General features: G+C 39.8%; 1 protein-coding gene across 1 annotated transcript in view; it reads left to right on the top strand.

The window, feature by feature from the left end:
• The window catches only part of cdh24b (cadherin 24, type 2b), a 154696-nt gene that overhangs the window by 37623 nt on the left and 97439 nt on the right, over positions 1-19634 (top strand). Inside the window, exons 2-4 of the mRNA XM_078791369.1 lie at positions 928-1222; positions 8259-8378; positions 18806-18973. Coding sequence (XP_078647495.1) covers positions 928-1222; positions 8259-8378; positions 18806-18973 — 583 coding nt within the window. The remainder of the gene's footprint in view (positions 1-927; positions 1223-8258; positions 8379-18805; positions 18974-19634) is intronic.

Genomic DNA, 19634 nt, shown 5'->3' with positions numbered 1-19634 from the left:
GTGGAGTTCATGACAAGGTTTGCAGCGTGACGAGAAAGGAAGCGACAGCACCCTGCAAATACGCAGATCCTCTTCACGCTTCCACTTTCGCAGCCTCATTCTGTCGTGTTTTTTTTCATTATAAAGTCATACTAGCTTTGATTACGGCCGATTATTAGCTCAAAATTTATATATTGAAGCAATTTTTTATGTTTTTTTTTGTCTAAATTAAGCAATTAAGCATTCACTTTGACACAAATTTAGCATCTAATGATGCAGAAAAATGCCATAGACCGGTTTTTTGCCTACAACAATATTCCATTTATAAATTAAAGACTGGGGCTGCACGGTGGATGAGTGGTTAGCGCACAAGGCCACACTCTTATGTCTACTATATTGGATAATATGTGTGTGAAGATGGATATAGGGGTGTTAGTTTGTTTCTAGAGGGCTCTAATGATACAGAAAAATGCCATTACCTACAACAATATTTCATTTATAAATTAAAGACCCGGGCTGCACTGTTGTCGAGTGGTTAGTGCACAAGGCCACACAGCTAGGAGACCCGAGTTCGATTCCACCGTCTGCATGTTCTCCCCGTGAATGCGTGGGTTTTCTCCGGGTACTCCGGTTTCCTCCCACATTCCAAAAACATGCTAGGTTAATTAGCGACTCCAAATTGTCCATAGGTATGAATGTGAGTGTGAATGGTTGTTTGTCTATATGTGCCCTGTGATTGGCTGGCCACCAGTCCAAGGTGTACCACGCCTCTCGCCCGAAGACAGCTGGGATAGGCTCCAGCACCCCCCACGACCCTTGTGAGGAAATGAATGAATGAATGGTATAAACATGGTAGAACAAGTATAAATAATACTTTAAGTGTTTATTCAATACTCACATTTTATTCCCTCTTTATATTTTCCCTCTCTCCATCCTTCCCCAACCTAGCTCCACACGGACATGGACAGGAATGATGGACGCACTAAATATGTCCTGAGAGGCGAAGGGGCGGGCTCTGTCTTTGTGATCGATGAGAAGACAGGTAACATCCACGTCACAAAGCCGCTGGACCGTGAGGAGAAGGATGAGTACCGTCTCATTGCCACGGCCACTGACAGGCAGACGGACCGTGCCCTGGAGCCCTCATCACAGTTTATAATTCGGGTGCAGGACATCAACGACAACCCGCCTGTCTTCGACGAAGGACCCTACAGCGCCACGGTGCCTGAGATGGCAAATATAGGTACTGGATTTTTTGTCTTCTATAAAGTACATGGAGACTGGTTGGACTAATTTTAGGAACTAGAGGATCTCAACCACACCCTAAGTTCTGCCACCGAGGAGCTTTTTTACCCACCTGAGTCTCAAAAATAGGATAGCTCACCAGACTTCTTAATCATTGAAAGGTGTGTCGGTGGAAATACGGAGGTCTTCACAGTCAGTATTATCACAGTTGGTATTACACAGTCAGTCTTAGGGAGTTTGCTGAAGTCACGGAGAATTCTGGAGAACTACATTGCCATTCTGGCGAACCACCCAGGAGGAGGAAGTGGTGTATGGTGGAGAATCAGATGCTGACCAGTCTCTGGTTGAGGTCAGCAGCTGATTCTCCACCATACACCACTCCAGAATTCCCAGAGTTTGCTGAAGCTACGGAGAATTTTGGAGAGCTACATTGCTATTCTGGCGATCCACCCAGGAGGAGGAAGTGGTGTATGGTGGAGAATCAGATGCTGACCAGTCTCTGGTTGAGGTCAGCAGCTGATTCTCCACCATACATCACTCCAGAATTCTCAGAGTTTGCTGAAGCTACGGAGAATTTTGGAGAGCTACATTGCTATTCTGGCGATCCACCCAGGAGGAGGAAGTGGTGTATGGTGGAGAACCGGTCAGCCAGAGACCAGAGACCGGTCAGCAACTGATTCTCCACCATGCACCACTTCCTCCTGAGTTTGCTGAAGCCAACGGAAAATTCTGGAGAGATACATTGCCATTCTGGCGAACCACCCAGGAGGAGGAAGTGGTGTATGGTGGAGAATCAGATGCTGATCTCAACCTGAGACCGGTCAGCAGCTGACCTCAACCTGAGACCGGTCAGCAGCTTATTCTCCACCATCCACCACTTCCTCCTCCTGGGTGGTTCGCCAGAATGACCTCAACCAGAGACTTGTCAGCAGCTGATTCTCCACCATACGCTCTCCAGAATTCTCTGTGGCTTCAGCAAAGTCGAAAAATTCTGGAGATTCTGGCCAGTGGAAATGCGCCATTCTGGCGAACCACCCAGGAGGAGGAAGTAGTGTATGGTGGAGAATCAGCTGCTGACAAGTCTCTGGTTGAGGTCATTCTGGCGAACCACCCAGGAGGAGGAAGTGGTGTATGGTGGAGAATCAGCTGCTGACCGGTCTCTGGTTGAGATCAGCAGCTGACCGGTCTCTGGTTGAGATCAGCAGCTGATTCTCCACCATACACCACTTCCTCCTCCTGGGTGGTTCGCCAGAATGACCTCAACCAGAGACTTGTCAGCAGCTGATTCTCCACCATACACCACTTCCTCCTCATGGGTGGTTCACCAGAATGGCGCATTTCCACTGGCCAGAATCTCCAGAATTTTCCGACTTTGCTGAAGCCACAGAGAATTCTGGAGAGCTACATTGGCATTCTGGCGAACCACCCAGGAGGAGGAAGTGGTGTATGGTGGAGAATCAGATGCTGATCTCAACCAGAGACCGGTCAGCAGCTGATTCTCCACCATACACCGTATGTATGTACCACTGTTTGGTTTCAGCAGCTGATTCTGGTGAACCACCCAGGAGGAGGAAGGGGACCATACACCATTTCCTCCTCCTGGGTGGTTCGCCAGAATTGCAATGTTGCTGACCTCAATCAGAGACCGGTCAGCAGCTGATTCTCCACCATACACCACTTCCTCCTCCTGGGTGGTTCGCCAGAACGGCAATGTAGCTCTCCAGAACTCCAAAACTTCAGCAAACTCCACCTATACCCAAGTTTTTGCCTCAACAACCACCGTTCCTCTCAGTCACCCGTTCCACGTCTCATTGTCATTGCCCACGTGAGCACTGACGTTCCTGAGTGGAAAAAGCGAGTACAATTTCTTGCCAAAAAGGGTGGATACAAACGTGAAGGTGGAGGGAAGTTAACCTCTGGTCCTTTAGGGTGGACCCCCCACGATACAGAGCTGAGTGGGGGGGGGGGGGGGGGGACTTGGACCTTGAAACCCCTTTCATGAGCGCAATGTCAAAACTTTTGCTACTCACTTGAGCCTGTGCATGTAAATGTCCGGTAAAAAAATATGTAAACAATACATGACTTTCACTGTCCCAAAAACAGCGCTTGCGGTGCTCATAATCTACCAAATAAAGTTGACAGTTAGTCCTGTTAGGTGCCTCATACTGTGTCGCTGCAGCTTCTCTGGGCTTTCGAGGCTCATTATGAAAATGGGCTGCTTTTGAAAGGAAAGGACAAACTGATGTCACTGGTCGGCATAGCAACCCACCTTGACCTCACCTGCAAATAATATATTCCATAAACTGATCATTATTTTGCTCCAGGCCCCCCCCCCCCCCCCCCCCCCCCGTGGCGAAGGGCTGTGTTCGTGTACACGAGGGGTCTCAAAGTCAATTTACCTGGGGGCCACTGGAGCTCGGGTCTGGGTGAGACTGGGCCGCATCAGGTTTTCCAAAAAAAAAAACAAAAAAAACGCATTTATTAAAGGTTCCAATTTTCTACAAGAAAAGCTCTGATAAAACATTCCACTGTTCTCAAATATCTTACTTTTTATTTTTCTACACAAAATAAGATGAAAAATAAATAAACAAATCAAGAATAAAGAAAATCAATCAATCAGTAATAAATAATAATAATAATAATAATAATAATAATAATAATAATAATAATAATAATAATAATAATAATAATAATAATAATAATAATAATAATAATAATAATAATAATAAAATGGCAAATAATAAATACTTAAGAAACCACATATAGTTGGTGGGTAGACAAATTATTTTTTTCAGATTAAAATGAACAAAGCATTATTAGAGCCCTGTAGACATGACAAAACACGACTATAGTCACATTTATACTTTTTATTTACAACATATTGCGCAACTGCAGGGCCTTGAGACACATGCTAACTCGCAAACTAGAGAGCTAGCGACCTAAATGGTAGCCTCCAAGTTATTTCCTTAAAACTTAAAAAAGCCAAAAACTTACCACTTCCACACGGATAGGGAGGATAACTGTTAACACTTATTTAACCTTTAACATGAACATTAATCAAACGTAATAATTTTTTCTGCGTACATGATACCATACAGCATCCATATCAAACATTAAACTTTCATATCAAGGCGGGGGGCCTCAAACTAGTGTCCTGCGGGCCGCGTGTTTGAGACCCCTGGTGTACACAAAACTAAAAGTCACTCACATCCAGTCGTCCTCGATAAAGTTTCAAAGAGCAAAGCTTGTCAAACATCATCAAGCCTCATGTTGCAAAATGAAGACATTTATTATATACTGTATATTAATCCCTCATTTATCACTGTTAATTGGTTCCTTAGTGGGATTCCTTATTTTAAAAATCCAATATATTTGTAGTTACTAAATGTTTTTTTAAGCTTATTAGATTCCATTCTAGTCATTTCTTTTACTCAGTGCATTACTCAGACATAATACCAATAAATTAGCCACTTAATACAAAAATACAAATTAATACAAAAATACAAATTGCTTGTGCTTGTTGCTATAAAAGCTATCTCTCAGGGAGAAGAATAATGGCTTTTTAGTAATGCGCCATATTGAACCATGATCATGATTTAGTAATTAATGTATTTTTGAAAAAAATAATGAAGTCACAAAATTCCAAGTGCAAAGTCAAAATATTGTGATTCAATTATCACAGCTTTGCTAATGAAAGCTGAAAGCTAGTGAGAAAAAGGTTCTCCTCACACTCTGTGTGGAAGTGGTAATTTCCACATGATTTAGTAATTAATGCATTTTTAAATAAACATAATATAATGAAGCCAAAAAATCCCAAGTATAAAGTCAAAATATTGCGGTTCGATTATCGCAGCTTTGCTATGTCGCAGTTAAAAATTAATTACATTTGTAATATTTTTTTATTGTAATAATTTTTTTGAATATTACATTGAACATTACAGTGCTTTAACACTGCATGAAGTCATAAAGTCAGCCATGACATATCCCACATGATAGAGTGGAGAAAAAAAAGGTTCTCCTCCCACTCTGTGTGGAAGTGGTAATTTCCACATGATTTAGTAATTAATGCATTTTTTAAAAAACATGTTATAATAAAGCCACAAAATTCCAAGTATAAAGTCGAAATATTGCGGTTCGATTATCGCAGCTTTGTTATGTCGCAGTTAAAAATGAATTACATTTGTAATCATTTTTTTATTAGCCAAAACATATTGAAACACAAGTGATATATCATATTCTCACTAAGACGCAGCAATGATACAAAACATTCAGACATCTTACATTAAAGTGCTTTAACACTGCATAGAGTGAAAAAAAAAGTTCTCCTCCCACTCTGTGTGGAAGTGGTAATTTTTTTTTTTTAATTCACTTAGAGTGGTCAGATCTGGAACCAATTGACCGCTATAAACGAGGGACGATTGTATATGTATAGCGTTCATTGTCGAATGTAAACATACTGAAAAAGTAAACCATGAAACTGAAAAAATAAACAAGGAAACAAACTGAAACTGACATTTTCAAACGGTGATCATTTAATGATGTACCTCTGATCTGAGTTTATTATTTATGTTTTACAGAAAAACAAAAAACAGAAACAAAATAATAATTCACACAATATTCCAAATTAACCCCCAAATTTTTGAATGTTATTATCTTAACTTCTCTCTTGGAAGAACACAAATGTGAAAAATAAAGTAACCTGACAATATTTCTATGTCTGCTAAAAGATCATCTCCAATATGACAGACGTGCTCGGAATCCAAATGACGAGGACGGTGAAGAGGTAATTTGTCACCCTCATATTACCGAAAGATCTGGAGTGACTGAATGTGCCTTGAGATTGCAATTCAGAGCATGGCTCCAGAGAGGCTGTATGTACAAAAAGTACTTTAATCTACATTTAAACTCCACTCTGAAGGACTACTCTTGCGCTCTAAAAGCCAGGAGAAAGTTTTGTATTATTTTAAATAATTTATGCCAGAAGCTGGGTAGGTTCCAATCTCTTTTAAGGTTTTTGCTATCTGACTGACTGCGCTTAGTTCTTATGAGGACATTTTACATATATATATACATATATATATATATATATACATATATATATACATGAAAAAGTAATATAATTTAATTATATTATTTAATTTATATAATATATAATTTTATAATACATATATTATATTATAAAATTAATTAAAAAATATTTAAAAAATAAAAAAAATGATTAAAAAAATCAAAATGTAATAAAAAATATTTTCAAAAGTAATATAATTTAATTATATAATTTTATATATGTATATGTGTATATATATATACACATATATGTATATATGTATGTATATATATTTATATATACATATTTTATTTATATTTTATATATATATATACATAATTTAATTATATAATTTAATTTGTATAATATATATATAATTTTATAATATATATTGTATTATAAAATTAATTAAAAAATATTTTAAAAAAATCAAAATGTAATAAAAAAAATATTTTCAAAAGTAATATAATTTAATTATATAATTTTATATGTATATATATGTACATACATACATGAAAAAGTTATATAATTTAATTATATAATTTAATTTATATAATATATAATTTTATAATATATATATACTATAGGTTGTTTGTCTGTGTGTGCCCTGTGATTGGCTGGCGACCAGTCCAGGGTGTACCCCGCCTCTTGCCCGAAGGCGGCTGGGATAGGCTCCAGCACCCCCCACGACCCTCATGAGGAAAAAGCGGTGGAAAATGAATGAATGAATGAATATATACTATATATTATAAAATGATATAATTACATTATTTTATTTTTTTCATGTATAGTACAGTAACTGGAGTGTACAAGGGCACCTCGGTGTACTATGTGTATTAGTGCATGCTCCCAGCATGCTGTAGGGGCAGATCCCAATCAAATAATACCCCTCGTATTATTTAATAACATTGTCAGCTGTTTATGAGCAGCTGATCTTTATAGCGGCTTGAGATTGTTCAGTAATTCAAGACTTCAATATATGCTGGACAATAAAAATATGAAAAGATATTTAAAGTCATTTTCTTGTGCATTTTATACATTTAGTTTCCCGGAGGTGGCAGCGGAATGGCCACAGTTCCTTTTTTTGTGTCTTGATACGACAAGCGTGAGGGAGAACGTAATCACATTGAAGGTCAAACATCTCAAAACGGGTTAAACATTAAGCAGTCAGGTCTGATTTTTTCATATTTTTTATAATTTGCCTGTCAACCGTTTCAGTGCCTCACTTAACTCGCGTTTCCGTGGACACACGCCCCCCCCCCCCACACACAACTATTGTTTCTTACATTTTTTTGCTTTCAATCACATAAAAAGTAGCAGTTTCTCTCAGAAATCCTCGTCTTCCTCCCACATTGTCGGACTTGAGCGTCACGGAATAAATGTCACTCCCATGCTCCTAAGCGTGAATATACAATTTAGAAGTGTGCTGCATATGAATGCAAAAATATCTCAAATGTGTTTATTTCCATTTTTTTTATATATATATATATTTTTTTGCAAAGTAATTCAAAAACGCTCCTGCCAAATTGACACTCCGTGAGCCGTAGAAAGAAGATTTAGGGGGAGTAAGAGGAGAAGCGTGAAAGCGGCAGACGGTCCGATTGAACGAGGGAGTAAAAAGAAATTGGAGACGGAGATGAAGAGAAATGAAGTGAGACATTGGGAGGCGGGGAGGCGCGTGGGGGGGGGGAGGTTAGCGGCGGCATCGAGGAGTGAGAGGGTTTGTTTGTGTAGGTGTTTAGATTAGGTGAATAAAGTATTTGTCACACTTTACTGTGACAAAGATTGAAAAAGAAGGCGATGGAGAAGGTTGTGTGGATATAAACGCACCTGAAGTCATGCTGTATATTTACTCCTTTTGCCGCACATCTCACTTATTTTGACTTACACTCCCTCCCCGTTTCTGGGACTTCCAACCTCAATTTCCATTTCCCGCCCTTTGGCCCTTTTTTCCCTCCTCCCTCCCGCTTTCTCCTCTCCCTTGCAGGGACGTCTATCATCCAGGTGACAGCCACGGATGCAGATGACCCGACTTACGGGAACAGCGCCAAACTGGTGTACACGCTGGTGCAGGGCCAACAGTACTTCTCAGTCGATCCCCAGACAGGTCAGTGGGTTTCTGTATTTCTATATACTATATACATATATATATATTTTTATATATATACACACCCAACCCAAAATACATACTGTATTGTAGAGAATAGTGTTTCTTTTTAGCCTTTCTTCCCATTTTCTTCCCATTTTTCCGACCATATCGCTGCTGGTTAAGTAGTTTCGCTATAACAGTTTAAAAGCTTTTCAATTTGTAATAAAAAAAAAAAAAACTCCGCTGCACGGTGGTTGAGTGGTTAGCACACATACCTCACAGCTAGAAAACCCGAGTTCAATTCCACCCTCGGCCATCTCTGTGTGGAGTTTGCATGTTCTCCCCGTGCATGCATTCGAAAAACTGCTTGTCCATAGGTATGAATGTGAGTGTGAATGGTTGTTTGTCTATATGTGCCCTGTGATTGGCTGGCCACCAGTCCAGGGTGTACCTGATACATGTTTGTATCAGGTACACCTTTTAGGTGTTAAGTTGCTATGTGATGAATTTAGTGCTGTTGGTAGTGACGACATCATAACTGTAACTGTACACTGGTATATTTGCATATTTACACAGTTGGCACCTAGACCTCACAGCTAGGAGACCCGAGTTCAATTCCACCCTCGGTCATCTCTGTGCGAAGTTTGCATGTTCTCCCTGTGGGTTTTCTCCGGGTACTCCGGTTTCCTCCCACATTCCAAAAACATGCTAGGTTAATTAGCAACTCCAAATTGTCCATAGGTATGAATGTGAGTGTGAATGGTTGTTTGTCTATATGTGCCCTGTGATTGGCTGGCCACCAGTCCAGGGTGTACCTGATACACGTTTGTATCAGGTACACCTTTTAGGTGTTAAGTTGCTATGTGATGAATATAGTGCTGTTGGTAGTGATGACATCATAACTGTAACTGTACACTGGTATATTTGCATATTTACACATTTGGCACCTAGACCTCACAGCTAGGAGACCCGAGTTCAATTCCACCCTCGGTCATCTCTGTGCGGAGTTTGCATGTTCTCCCTGTGGGTTTTCTCCGGGTGCTCCGGTTTCCTCCCACATTCCAAAAACATGCTAGGTTAATTAGCGACTCCAAATTGTCCATAGGTATGAATGTGAGTGTGAATGGTTGTTTGTCTATATGTGCCCTGTGATTGGCTGGCCACCAGTCCAGGGTGTACCCCGCCGCTCGCCTGAAAACAGCTGGGATAGGCTTCAGCACCCCCTGCTATGGTGAATAGAATGAACGAATGAATACTGTAAGAGACTCATTGCAAGTTATCCCAAACGCTTGATTGCAGTTGTTGCTGCTAAGGGTGGCCTCCAACGTGGCTGAATGACAATAATTCTGCAAAATTCCTCCACAGCGTTGGAAGAGACTCATTGCAAGTTATCACAAATGCTTGATTGCAGTTGTTGCTGCTAAGGGTGGCCACCAATGCGGCTGAATGACAACAATTCTGCAAAATTCCTCCACAGCGCTCTAAGAGACTCATTGCAAGTTATCACAAACGCTTGATTGCAGTTGTTGCTGCTAAGGGTGGCCAAACCGGTTATTAGCTTCAGGGGGCAATGAATGAATACAGCAAACTACAGTCACAATGGGCTATTTGACTATCTGTTAGATGAATATACATTAATATCCATCCAATACTGCGTCATATTATCTTGCCGTTGAGTCGCATTGGAATGAGCAAGTGTGTCGGATTGTGTGACCAGGGAGTGCACACAGACAAATACACAGACCCTGCAGTTTACCCAAGATGCTGAAGTGCAAACACATACTGAATAAAGACGGGCAAACAAGTGGTCATGGGTAACACACACACACACACATTGTGGAAGGGGGGGGGGGGCAAAATGGCGATGTCATACTGTATAGTACCCTCCACTTCCTTTCATTTGCTTTCCTCACACACACACTAAAGGATTCCCGCTGTCTTGTCACACTTAGTCCTCCATCTTTCCCGCTTTTGACCACTTGTGCCCCCCCCCCTGATCCGGCCTTGTCTCACATACACACACACACGCTAGGTTGATTCCAGTGTGAGCTGGCAGAAATGTCTTGTTGCTGTTAGGGCCAGTATCCGCACAACAAAAGCCCACAATAGCTCCAAGTTACGAGCTCTGGATGAAGCAAATCAAAAAGACACGTGTCAGCAGTGGTTTGTGGACGATTACGCTGGACGCTATACCCACACTTGTCTGCTGTGTGGGTTTCGCCCGCACATATAAACGCCACAGAAATAGAAATAGGACTTTTTCTCTTTGTGAGCGCCACAGACACAATCTCACAGGTGTGCCCTAGGGTGGCCACAATCAAAGGCTAACACGTTACGGGAATAAAGTCCAAATATTATGGGATTAAAGCCTTAAAAATGTAGAAAAAATTATGAAAAAATTTAAAAAGTGACGCTTATGTGTTTGACCTTCGTGAGCAACAAAAGGACCCCCCCCCCACCCCCACCTAGGAAGTGTTTGAGAGAATTCGGCAGTACCTTTGTACACTGTTGTACCCACACACTTGTGGGTTTCATCCTCTCATATAAACTCCACAGAAATCAGGTGTGCCCTAGGGTGGCCACAATAAAAGGCTAACACATTACGAGAATGAAGTCCAAATATTATGGGATTAAAGCCTTAAAAAACTTTTTAAAAAATTGTGAAAAATGTGAAAAAGTGACGCTAATGATCTTCGTGATAAACAAAAGGACCCCCCCCCCACCCAGGAAGTTTGGCAGTACCTTTGTACACCGTACATGTTACGATTATCCATATGCATTACGCTGGACGGTATACCCACACTTGTCTGCTCACAGGTGTGCCCTAGGGTGGCCACAATAAAAGGCTAACACGTTATGAGGATAAATCCAAATATTATGGGATTAAAGCCATAAAAAAGTTTTACAAAATGAAGAAAAATTTTAGTTTGACCTTTGTGATGAACAAAGGACCCCCCCCCCCCCACCTCACCCTGGAAGTGTTTGAAAGAATTCGGCAGTACCTTTGTACACCGTACATGTTTACGATTATCAATATGCATTACGCTGGATGGTATACCCACACTTGTCTGCTCACAGGTGTGCCCTAGGGTGGCCACAATAAAAGGCTAACACGTTATGAGGATGAAGTCCAAATATTATGGGATTAAAGCCATAAAAAAGTTTTACAAAATGAAGAAAAATTTTAGTTTGACCTTTGTGATAAACAAAAGGACCCCCCCCCCCACCTCACCCTGGAAGTGTTTGAAAGAATTCGGCAGTATCTTTGTACACCGTACATGTTTACGATTATCAATATGCATCACGCTGGATGGTATACCTACACTTGTCTGCTCACAGGTGTGCCCTAGGGTGGCCACAATAAAAGGCTAACACGTTATGAGGATGAAGTCCAAATATTATGGGATTAAAGCCTTAAAAATGTTGAAAAAATTACAGAAAAAATAAAAAAAATATTTTTAAATGTTTTTTTTTAAATCTCACAGGTGTGCCGTAGGGTGGCCACAATAAAAGACAATCACATTATGAGGATTAAAGCCTTAAAAAGTTTTAAAAATTAAGAAAAATTTTAAAAAGTGCCATTTATGCATTACACTACCTTTGTGATCAACAAAATAGACCCCCCCCACCCCCCAGAGGTGTTTGGGAGAATTCGGCAGTACCTTTGTACACTGTACATATTTACTGTTTTCCATATGCATTCAACCTTTAAGGAAAAATTGGTTCCCAGAGGTGAAGAATTAGGATTAATGTCCGACACATGTTATATTGATTGACGTGTGCATTACACCGGGTAGCGTTTATCTCCACAAGAGTCGGCAGATGTTAGCGAGGCCAAGTGAGACTTTATTTTTGCTCATGTGAGTCACGGAGAGCAGATACCCGTTGTTGCTCAGTGGACATCAATCTTTAACAATTGATTGCTGACTGGAGGGAGCTAGGGCAAAGAGATCGGCAGTGCATTTGAATTTGAATTGTGCAGTAAGAGAGAGAGCGAGAAAGAGAGAAAGAGAGAGAGAGAGAGACAATGTTTAGTATTCACAACATGTCCGTCTTCTTCTCACCTCGTCTCCCCGTTTCAATCACGCCGTTTCTACACGGCACCCATCATCAACACCCGTATTCAAATTGTCCACACTCAATCAGCCGCACTTGTGAAATATGAGAAATGTTGCCGTTATTTATTTACCCAAGTTGGATTGGATGTGACTAAAGGTTGATCTGCCGAGTCATCTAAACCGTGGCTGTCGTCGTTGGTGTTTGGCCGAGCGTAGCGTGCGATTTATGTGCCGCCACAGAATCCGGTCATATGTCACACAATGAGGCCATTCACATGGAGGAGGGGATCAATCTGTAATGGATTTCTCGGTGCCATTAAAGTATGACACCCGTGACAATATATTGTGCTCTCCAAATGCCCGTCTTTCATAGTTTTTATTTGATCTTCTGTGGCGCTAGAACTTTTACCGGATGTTTTGGTATTGAAAATACATTTTGGAATTGTGGAAAAAGATGTTTTGACACTAATACAAGCAGTAACTTACTTTTATTAAGGCAGTGAAAACATGGCCCTATGTGAGTAACGTGATTTTCCTCCTAAAGCTAATAACTTAGCAGCAACAACTGCAATCAAGCGTTTGTGATAACTTGCAATGAGTATCTTACAGCGCTGTGGAGGAATTTTGCAGAATTGTTGTCATTCAGCGACATTGGTGGCCACCCTTAGCAGCAACAACTGCAATCAAGCGTTTGTGATAACTTGCAATGAGTCTCTTCCAGCGCTGTGGAGGAATTTTGCAGAATTGTTGTCATTCTGCCACATTGGTGGCCACCCATAGCAGCAACAACTGCAATCAAGCGTTTGTGATAACTTGCAATGAGTCTCTTACAGCGCTGTGGAGGAATTTTGCAGAATTGTTGTCATTCTGCCACATTGGTGGCCACCCTTAGCAGCAACAACTGCAATCAAGCGTTTGTGATAACTTGCAATGAGTCTCTTACAGCGCTGTTGAGGAATTTTGCAGAATTTTTGTCATTCTGCCACATTGGTGGCCACCCTAAGCAGCAACAACTGCAATCAAGCATTTGTGATAACTTGCAATGAGTCTCTTACAGCGCTGTGGAGGAATTTTGCAGAATTGTTGTCATTCAGCCACATTGGTGGCCACCCTTAGCAGCAACAACTGCAATCAAGCGTTTGTGATAACTTGCAATGAGTCTCTTACAGCGCTGTGGAGGAATTTTGCAGAATTGTTGTCATTCAGCCACATTGGTGGCCACCCTTAGCAGCAACAACTGCAATCAAGCGTTTGTGATAACTTGCAATGAGTCTCTTAGAGCGCTGTGGAGGAATTTTGCAGAATTGTTGTCATTCAGCCACATTGGTGGCCACCCTTAGCAGCAACAACTGCAATCAAGCGTTTGTGATAACTTGCAATGAGTCTCTTAGAGCGCTGTGGAGGAATTTTGCAGAATTGTTGTCATTCAGCCACATTGGTGGCCACCCTTAGCAGCAACAACTACCGTTTTTGCCCAATGTCTTTCTTATGGTGGAGTCATGAACACTGACCTGGATGTTGTTGTGGGGTCTTTTGTGACCTCTTGGATCAGACGTCGCTGCTCTCTTGAGGTCATTTTGGTTGACTAGCTACTGTTCAAACACAGATTTGAAAACATTTTTTGGGGAAAATAATACAATAATAATTGTATTATTATATGAATAAACTCATAGTATTCTGAAAAAAAACTGCAAAAATTATTGAATTTGATTATTATTTAGTTTTTACCAATATCATAGTATATATAATATATAATATAGAAATATATATAATTTATTTACATATCTACATGTGTTACTTTACATGTGGCCTTCACTGGAACCATTTTGGACACCCTTGACGTAAATTATTGCAAACTTATCGTGAATCAGATGTGTTTTTTTGCGGGAAAAAAATGCGTATTTTTGGAGAAAAAAAATTGTGACCAAAAATAAAAAAATTTGCAGTTCAATCACAAATTTGCAGGATCCTCCGATACTTAAATACCAACTTAAAACTCAAGAAAATAAAAACTGATTACTAAAAAAAAAGCCATTTTGCTACCTTAAGTATAAATAAAAGGTAATATTTTCCCACCTGGGTCTTCCAATCTTCCAAATGTGGGAGTGGATAAAGACCAAAGAATCCAACGTATCCCAGTGGATACAATTAATCCACGTCGGATGCTTTTATTTCTTCATGCACTTCCTCACATGTGATGACTGCTTGTTAATTTTCCCGGGAAAAATGTGCAGAGCATCTCGCCCCTACACCACATAATAACACTTCATTAACACGTGTAGCGACTGGCCAAGCAGTGTGTGAAATATTAAATGAACAGTCATATTCATGTTAATAAGTTCAGTTTGGTCTAAAGGTTTATAGACAAGATAAATACCGTATTTTTGTAGCAAAACACCCACAATTACTGGATTACCGAAGAGAGGAACGGAGAGCTGGATAATAAACGTAGAATTGGTCCACTGCAGGCAGGGTAAAGATGAATATTATGTTTGGTGGTTTATGATATTATTCATTCATTTTTTACCGGTTTTTTTTTACCTCACGACGGTCGCGGGGGGTGCCGGAGCCTATCCCAGCTGTCTTCGGGGCGAGAGGCGGGGTACACCCTGGACTGGTGGCCAGCCAATCACAGGGAACTGGGTAACTGGAAACACAATTGTTATTGGTTACCAACTTCAGAGCTACTGGATCTGCATTGAAATTTAAACAAAAAAAAATAATTTCTTTTTAAAAATTAAAATTATTTATTTTTTAAAACATCATAAAATAGAATGGCATTATATGTAAATATAATTTTATTTTTTTAATTATTTTTTTTTTATTTTTAGAACATAATAAAACAGAATGGCATCATATGAACATATAATTTAATTTTTTAAACTAAAATTTATTTTTTTAAAACATCATAAAACAGAATGGCATTATATATACATATAATTTTATTTTTTTAATTAATTTTTTTTTAATTTTTAAAACATAATAAAACAGAATGGCATCATATGTACATATGTATACTTTAATTTTTTTAACTAAAATTTAAATTTTTTAAAAAACATCATAAAACAGAATGGCATTATATATACGTACATATAATTTTATTTTTTTTTTATTAAAATGTTTTACATTTTTAAAACATCATGAAACGGAATGGCATCATATGTACATATAATTTTTTTTCATTAATTTTTTTTACCATTTTTAAAACACCATAAAACAGAATGGCATTATATGTACATATGTCATTTATGTACAATTAAAAATCAAAATTATTTATTTAATTTAAAAAAAACATCATAAAACAGAATGGCATTATATGTACATATAATTTTATTTATTTAATTTTTTTTTAATTTTTAAAACATCATAAAACAGAATGGCATTATATGTACATATGTCATTCTGTTTTATGATGTTTTCAAAAATGTTTAATTTCAATTAAAATTTAATTTTTTTTTAAAACATCATAAAACAGAATGGCATTATATGTACATGTAATCCCATTCTGTTTTAAAAATTAAATCAGTTCTGGCGGTGCGAGGTTGGCCAGAGTACCTGGAGAGAACATGCACACAGAGATGCCTGAGGGGGGGAATCGAACCTGCATGCAAATCTCTAACCACTCGAACACCTGGCAGCCGACTTGTGGAACTGTGAATTCAAAATAAATTAAACCATTACCATAAATGGGTAATTTGTACATTTGTAATATTCATTCATTCACTTTCATTTTTTCAAGAGGCGGGGTACACCGTGGACTGGTGGCCAGCCAGCCAATCACAGGGCACATATAGACAAACAACCATTCACACTCACATTCATACCTATGGACAATTTGGAGTCGCTAATTAACCTAGCATGTTTTTGGAATGTGGGGGGAAAATGGAGTACCCGGAGAAAACCCACGCATGCACGGAGGGGGAACATGCAAACTCCACACAGAGATGGCCGAGGATGGAATTGAACTTGGGTCTCCCAGCTGTGAAGCCTGTGTGCTAACCACCCGTCCTCTGTGCAGCCCTGGTTCAGTCAAAATAGTAGTCATGCCAAAATGTTGTGTTGCTGCTGGATGTTCACAGTATCCGAGTGATACTGTCGTAGGGTTGCTGGAGCCTATCCCAGCTGTCTTTGGGTAAGAGACGGCGGGGTACACGCTGGACTGGTGGCCAGCCAATCACAGGGCACATATGGACAAACAACCATTCACACTCACATTCATACCTATGGACAATTTGGAGTCGCTAATTAACCTAGCATGTTTTTGGAATGTGGGAGGAAACCGGAGTACCCGCTGAAAACTTGGGTCTTCTAGCTGTGTAACCACTTGTCCACCGTGCAGCACATTTTGTTTTGCGAAATTATACATCCATCTTTTGTCATCCACAATTCAAAGCACAATACAAATAATAATAATAATAAGAGCAGTGGTCGCAACAAAACGAGGCTGCAATTTCAGTTCAGTATCTTAAATATTCCTCAAAAATGTGCAGAAACATAAAAAAAGATGAGAAAGCACTAAAACTACCAGAGGGTGTTTTACTTTTTTTTTTTCTCCCCCCACCATACTTTTAATATGAATGCACATGGATGAGAGGAAGAGAGTGGAGGCAGAGGATTTCAGTGCATCATGCTGTCCTCTGGCAGTCCATGGCAACATAACTAAGACAGGGTTCAAGGCTGAGTCTGACTCAGCCTTAACTAGAAGCTACAAGCTTACTCAAAAAAAAAAAAAAAAAGCAAAATTAGGGATAAAGAGAACGAGCCTGCCTCCTAAACTTAAAGCAGAATATGTTTCCACGGGAGAGGAGCCTGGTAGCTGAAATGTCTGCCTCGCTATCTTTGAGGTTCAAGGAATCACAAGATCTTAAAATATGATCGTGCCCAATTATTAACACCCAAGTAGTTGAGGTGAAGTGTTTAATTCCTGTATTTCACAGGGAATCGATCATGAACAATGTCAAGTGTGGGTTGTCATGTCTTTTTGGGTCGAATTAATAATTAATATGTTTCATAAGTTAGTTAAAATGTAAGTAATAAATAGCTAAAAGTTCTAATAAATACAACGGTATAGAATAAATACAAAATATAATATTATAAAACGCTAAGGTTAAAAAGTTTACAGAGTGAGACATCTTCTTAAGAAAGTATCGTTTTGGCCCACGAGAGAGTGAGTGCTCGCGTATATAGACAAGCTTTGTTGTTCTCTCGGTGAAAAGCATGCTAGCTTCACAGCAGAAACGAAGCAGGAAAACCTCATAAAGACGCCGAAAGTTGCTCTAAACGCTTGTTTCTTGGGAAATTATCGTCTTTGTAAGTATATTGGTGTATAAAACACTTACATAGATGCATTTTCTATTTCAAAAGTTGTTTTGTTTTGTAGTGAAGTTCGCTAACTTCATGCTACTGCTAGCTTGCATTTGCTGTTGGTGTACGTGTGTTAGCTAACTGTTAGCTGATGTGTTTTTAGCCTAAACATGAGTAGTATTGTGCCGAGCTTAATTATAAAATATTAGCAAGATTGAACTTTATCTTTTCCTGTTCCCGGGTGCGTTCTTTCAACGAATGCTGAGATATGACGTAACACGCAGCTCGAGACGTTGTTCATTAAAAAAAAAAAAATGGAGGCGAGCAATCGGCACTGGACTGCTTGTGGAAAGTTTGTTTTTTGATTCAAACTAAATTCCAAGACTGGACGAACGAAAAACTGGCAATACGGAGTTATTCCAACAAGTGAAAGAAAAACTCGAGGAAGTCTGTATCACGTGATGTTTGTGTTTACGTTTTACTGCGCATGCCCCATTGACTATTCTGGTTGATTATAGATCATGTAGACACGTGATTGGAATATTCCTTTCCATGTATACCATTGCTTTCGGAAAGATTCCATTCGGAAAGAGGAAAACTCCTCATGTAAACGTGGCTAGTAATGAGTACCTACACCATTCTTTGGGTTTGGGTGTGCTTGATGCCAGTGTTTCGAGGAGGCTGCTGGGAATGAACGTTGCTCCAGGGGGTGAAGATGAGGGCATCCACTGTCTGGAACTGATGTCCATCAAGTTAGATCAAATGAATACGCAGTATGGTCCAAATGAGTCACCTTAGTCCTCTGTATGAAGTCCTTCAGGTGGGAATTGTGAACTGCAGCGTTGTCCTGTTGAACATGCCAGTCATTACCACACAGACGAGGGCCTTCAGTCATGAAGAATGCCCCCCTGCAACATATAACCACATATGCCATATGCCACCCGGTCATACTACACCCTCTCCTTACCCCAAAACATACTGCACCTCAATATGGACTGGAAGCAAACATTAAACGCTTTAAGCACACTGTAAACCTTGCAATCCAACACAAAATGTGTCTTTTTATGTGTGGTCTCCATGCAGGAATCCTACGCACAGCTGTCCCAGACATGGACAGGGAGACCCAGGATCAGTACCTAGTGGTCCTTCAAGCCAAGGACATGGGAGGCCATTTAGGAGGATTATCCGGGACCACCACCGTCACTGTCACCCTCTCTGACGTCAACGACAACCCTCCACGTTTCACTCAGAGTGAGTAACGCAGCAATGCACGCTACGTACGTCGTTTTAGCTCAATGAATGAATGAACTGCGGCGATAGAAATAAACAAAGCTTTCATTCCATATGCAATGTTATTCAGAAAACACATGCTGAGCCGCATACTGTGATGGCAACAAACACAGCGCGTGTTTCCACCACGGGGGCAGAAAGGTTCTTGGACCCTTTTGACCTGCAGGCCCCTGTCAGTGGTTTCGCAGCATCAAGTCAGGCAAACGAGATCCCTGCAGGGCAATGAGATCCCTCATCAAGCATTCAGTCAGGAATTTGACTCTTCTGTGCAATAATAAATTAGCTATCACCAGCACCTCTTTTTTTTTTTTTTTTGTAGACCAAGTCTTTGATACCATTTTATCCAGGCCAACTGTGAACTTTTTTTTTATTTAAATGTATGATGTATGATATGATGATGCATGTTACCATTTGACTTATTATGTTGAATCAAAATCAGACCGCTAACCCCTGCTATTCGTAATAAATCATTGAAGTCAGACTGCAACAGAGTTGAAATATCATTTAAAAATTTGGATTATCGGATGTGATTGACCTAGTTGGAATAGACGGTAAGGCTTCTGTTAATACCCAGAAGGAGGCTTATGTGCTGGTTAGTCAATTCTCTTTAAAGCGCTGCACT

The sequence above is a fragment of the Doryrhamphus excisus genome, linkage group LG6, assembly GCF_037039965.1.
Source record: "Doryrhamphus excisus strain RoL-2023G ecotype Guam linkage group LG6, RoL_Dexc_Guam_v1.1, whole genome shotgun sequence".
NCBI lineage: Eukaryota > Metazoa > Chordata > Actinopteri > Syngnathiformes > Syngnathidae > Doryrhamphus > Doryrhamphus excisus.
The sequence above is the reverse complement of the archived record's forward strand: the minus strand, read 5'-3'. Positions and strand labels throughout refer to the sequence as shown.